General features: G+C 36.1%; 1 protein-coding gene across 1 annotated transcript; it reads right to left on the bottom strand.

The window, feature by feature from the left end:
- Positions 1-237: 237 nt before the first annotated feature.
- LOC111876370 (uncharacterized) lies at positions 238-1928 on the bottom strand. The gene is made up of 3 exons (XM_023872882.1): positions 1683-1928; positions 792-1418; positions 238-700 (listed from the first exon to the last, which is right to left on the bottom strand). Exons 1-3 carry the CDS (start codon positions 1911-1913, stop codon positions 380-382), a joined length of 1179 nt encoding a protein of 392 aa, XP_023728650.1. The 5' UTR covers positions 1914-1928; the 3' UTR covers positions 238-379.
- Positions 1929-4250: the final 2322 nt, after the last annotated feature.

Below are 4250 nucleotides of genomic sequence, written 5' to 3' on the forward strand. Positions count from 1 at the left end.
CAAACTTAGGTTGGGATTGAGTTTGGGTTTGGGTTTACACCCGGAAACGAACCGATAGAAACCAGAAACCGACAGACCGAACGAATCAGTTTGTGTTGTGGGTTCGGTTTGTATTATTTAAAAACCGAGGATATTGGGTAGGGTTCGGTTTTGGGTCAACACCGACCTAGGCTCATCCCTGGTTTATTTGCTTAGGAGATGTTGGATTATCATTGTTTTCAAAAACAATCCAAGTAGTTATCTTCTAACAAAGTCATTGTTACAGCTATTGTATTTATAACCAACATGAGAGACATACAATAGGACAATACAATCGAATAGGCAAAGAGAAATTAAGGTCAAACAAAAACTCATTAAAAGTTAAAACCAGCTCATAAGCTTAAAGCTCAATCCCATCAGGTATCAATACAATGGAGCCGGTAGTCTTTCGAGTTTCAAGGTCAGAATGTGCTTGACCCGCCTGAGAAAGTGGATACTTATGGTTGACCCGAACCCGTAAAACCCCATTTGCAATATTACCAAACACCTCACCAGCAGCTTCAAGTAACTCATCTCTTTTAGATGTGTATTGCATCAAAGAAGGCCTTGTCAAGAACAATGACTTTACAGCAAGTGCAGATAAAGGCACAGGATCCGGTGCACCAGATGATTGCCCAAAACACACCAAGTGTCCACGTATCTTTACGCACTCTAATGACCCCTAATTGAAAAAAAAAAAAAAAAAAAAAACAAAAACAATTTTAGGGTCTCATAACAGAATGAAAATGATGAAGAAAGGAAGAACAGGTAACCTGCAAGGTGTCTTTTCCGACTGAATCATACACCACTTCAACCCCTTCACCTGATGTAATCTCAGCCACACGTTCAACAAAAGATTCTTGTTTGCTGACAATCACATGGTGGCATCCATCTTCTTTAGCTTGTGCAGCTTTCTCTGAGGTTGAAACCGTTCCAATTACAGTAGCTCCAAGTGCATTTGCCCATTGACATAATAAGGATCCAACTCCACCGGCGGCAGCATGAACAAGAACCGTATGTCCACTTTCCACCTTGAAGCAACGGCGGAGGAGGAATTGAGCTGTCAGTCCTTTTAGCATGACGGAAGCTGCTACAACGGGGTCAACGGAGGAAGGCACGGGTACAACTTTTTCTGCAGGTAGTATCTGTTCTTCAGCGTATGCTCCCATGGGGAAACCGGCGTAGGCGACAATATCTCCGACTTGCCGGCCGGTTAGTCCTTGACCTACAGCTGTTACAACTCCGACAGCCTCCATACCTGGTGTGAATGGTATTGAAGCTGCTTTATAGGCGCCTGTGCGGAAATAAACGTCAATGAAATTTACTCCAATTGCTTTGTTTCTCACTCGAATCTCTCCGTCTTTTGGTTCTCCGATTTCAACGTCCTCCATTTTCATGACCTGTAACGATTTTGATTTATTTGTAATCACAAAGTTTTCATTTTCTGATGAATATAATCATATAACTGAATCCGAAATCACATGCATCATTAGGGCAAACACCTAGATCAACAATCACGGATAAAACAATTTACAACCTAGAATGTTAATGATGCTATTGATCACCGAAACTTCAATCATGCACTTAACTTTCAACAATAACTTGTTTATGATTCATAAAGGAACCGAATTGAGAAAGGAGAGGAGAGTTAGAGGGAGGAATACCTCAGGACCACCAAGTTCATGAACCCTGATAGCTTTAACCATGGCGGATGATGATGATGATGATGTAGAAATCGTTCTAATTGTTGCAAAATTGGATCTGGTGGATTTGGGTTTGTTGAAATTGAGCTGATGTCGTTGTTGAAGGCGATGAATCGAGTGTTGAATAGTGAGAAAAGAGTTTAGTAGCAAGTGGGGTTGGAGCCGCCTTGATTGAATACGAACAATTCCCATTTGCTACGAATCTTGCCCTTTTTACTGTTTAAAAATTTAAAGTTGATCCTGGAGACTTACAATTTAGACCCCATAATATATTGAGGGGGTGTTTGGATAGCTTTTCATACCAAAAAGTCCTTTTTAAAAAGAACTTTTTGATTTATATCTTTTTTTAAAATATGGTTTTAAAATGTGTTTGTTTAAACTTTTGAGGGGGAAAGGGAAAAAAAGCAAAAGTTGCCAAAAGTCATACATACATGACTTCTTAAAAGCCTTCTTTTTCTTCTTCTCAAAAAGCTATTTTAAAAGATCTTTTTCAATTGCCAAACAACTTTTTAAACTTTTGACTTTTTGGAAAAGCCAAAAGTTTCAAAAGTCATTTTAAAAGCAAAGCCAAACACCCTGTGAGAGTTCAATTCACATACATTATTATATGTTTTTTTAACCAGGGAATAATTTAATTACGACTGGGGAATTAAGTTTGATGGTTAAATTGACAAAATTAATGCAAAAACGAAAAAGTTTTGTTGAACGTTTAGCTTTTCGGTTAAATAAAAAGTTCTAAACTCATAAGCTAATTCTATTAGTATTTGACATTTTTTACGGGGCAAAGGCAAACTAGACCTGGCAATAGGACGGGTTTGGAGCGAATCGACCTTAATCCAAACCCTTTTAACAAGTTTTAAAACCCGATCCAAACCCACCTCGTAACCCGTAGGGTTTTGAATAATCAAACACATACCTTTATCCACCAAATCAGCAGATATCCAAACACAGGGGCGGATCCAAGGGGTATCCCGGGATACCCCTCAAAAAAATTTCGACAGTGTAGATTTTTTAGAAAAAAAAATCGTTTTATATAGTGTATATATACACATCTCTTCACTTATAAGCACAAACAAATAGCTAGTCTACTGGTTAAGATGTTGGCTTAATAAAATAAAGGTCTAAGGATCAATTCTTGCTCTTTAAAAATCCTTTGTTTACATATCTTTTATCTTTCCAACTATTCTATTTTTTTTTATTTTTATAACTATTCTATTCAACATCGTCAAACACATGAAAACTTAGTTATTTTCATCTATTATATAAGCTTGTTATCCTCATGCTTTATTTGATATCTACTTTAAGTTCACATCGATTGAAGTATCAAAAGATACTTCAACTTCATGTTTATATAACAACACTTGAAGTTAGCTAACGATTCGATTAAGGTTTGGGTTTAAAACCAAAACCAAACCAGGAAACCCAAGTACAAATTGAAAACCGAAAAACCAAACCAATGGTTTTGGGTTTGGTTTGTTTTTAAAATTTTCAAAACTGAGGCTGTCGGTTTTGGGTTCGGTTTTAGGAAAAACTAACCCGACCCCGCCACGCTCAGCCGTTGCGGTGATACCTAGGAAAAAAATTGGGATACCCCTTTGCTTTGAGCCTGGCTCCGCCACTGTCCAAACCCACCCCTTAACCCGTATGTTTTTTGAATAATCAAACTCATTTTACTTAAATCATAAAATCACATTTGTTAAATAGAACAAATGTTGATTTAGAAAACACATTATGTACTCGAAGAGTTTCGATTGGAACTAAAAACATTATTGTAGTTACTTTTGATTGGTTTTTGACCCTCGATTGCATTGACAGAGAATAACAATTACAAACTTTCTTCCGATTGATAAATGAATTTATTGATTTATAAATGAAATTGGTGATTATACGATGAAATATAAATGAAATGACATCATGATTATTGGGAGAAGACTAGAAGTCTAGAAGTTGAGTCCTCGAGTATTATGTAAAACCAGTTTAGTCTTTGGACTTTCGATTGGAATTTAAAGTAAAACTTAGGAAATATAAAATATAAATGTATAATTCTATAATTTATATGAGGCGGGTTATAAATGGAGCGGATCGATGATGATCCATACCCGACCCTTTTAATAAAAGGGTTAGCGGGTACGAGTCGTTAACGGGTAAATGGATCAAAAAACTATGCCCCAAACCCATATAATTGTTAAGGGTTTGGATCGGATCAGGGTCAAAACCCGCTCCATTGCCAGGCCTAGGGCAAACTATAAGAATTTCCATAGAAAATTCTTCACATGTGGCACCATAAAAAGTAGTTTAAGAGAATCGAACTTTCAACCTCACGTCCGCATGAATATAAAACTCGGTGCATTAACCCAGCTAGGTTGGACATTTACTTAAATACAATTTAAAATAAATAAATTATATTTGTATTTTTGGTAATTATCTTATACAATTAAATATAAATATGTTTTAACAATTATAAAGTTTTTATTTAAAACAAAAATATATCTTATACGATTAAATATAAATATTGTTTAACATTTATGA

This window comes from Lactuca sativa, chromosome 8 (genome assembly GCF_002870075.4).
Source record: "Lactuca sativa cultivar Salinas chromosome 8, Lsat_Salinas_v11, whole genome shotgun sequence".
In the NCBI taxonomy this organism is placed as follows: domain Eukaryota; kingdom Viridiplantae; phylum Streptophyta; class Magnoliopsida; order Asterales; family Asteraceae; genus Lactuca; species Lactuca sativa.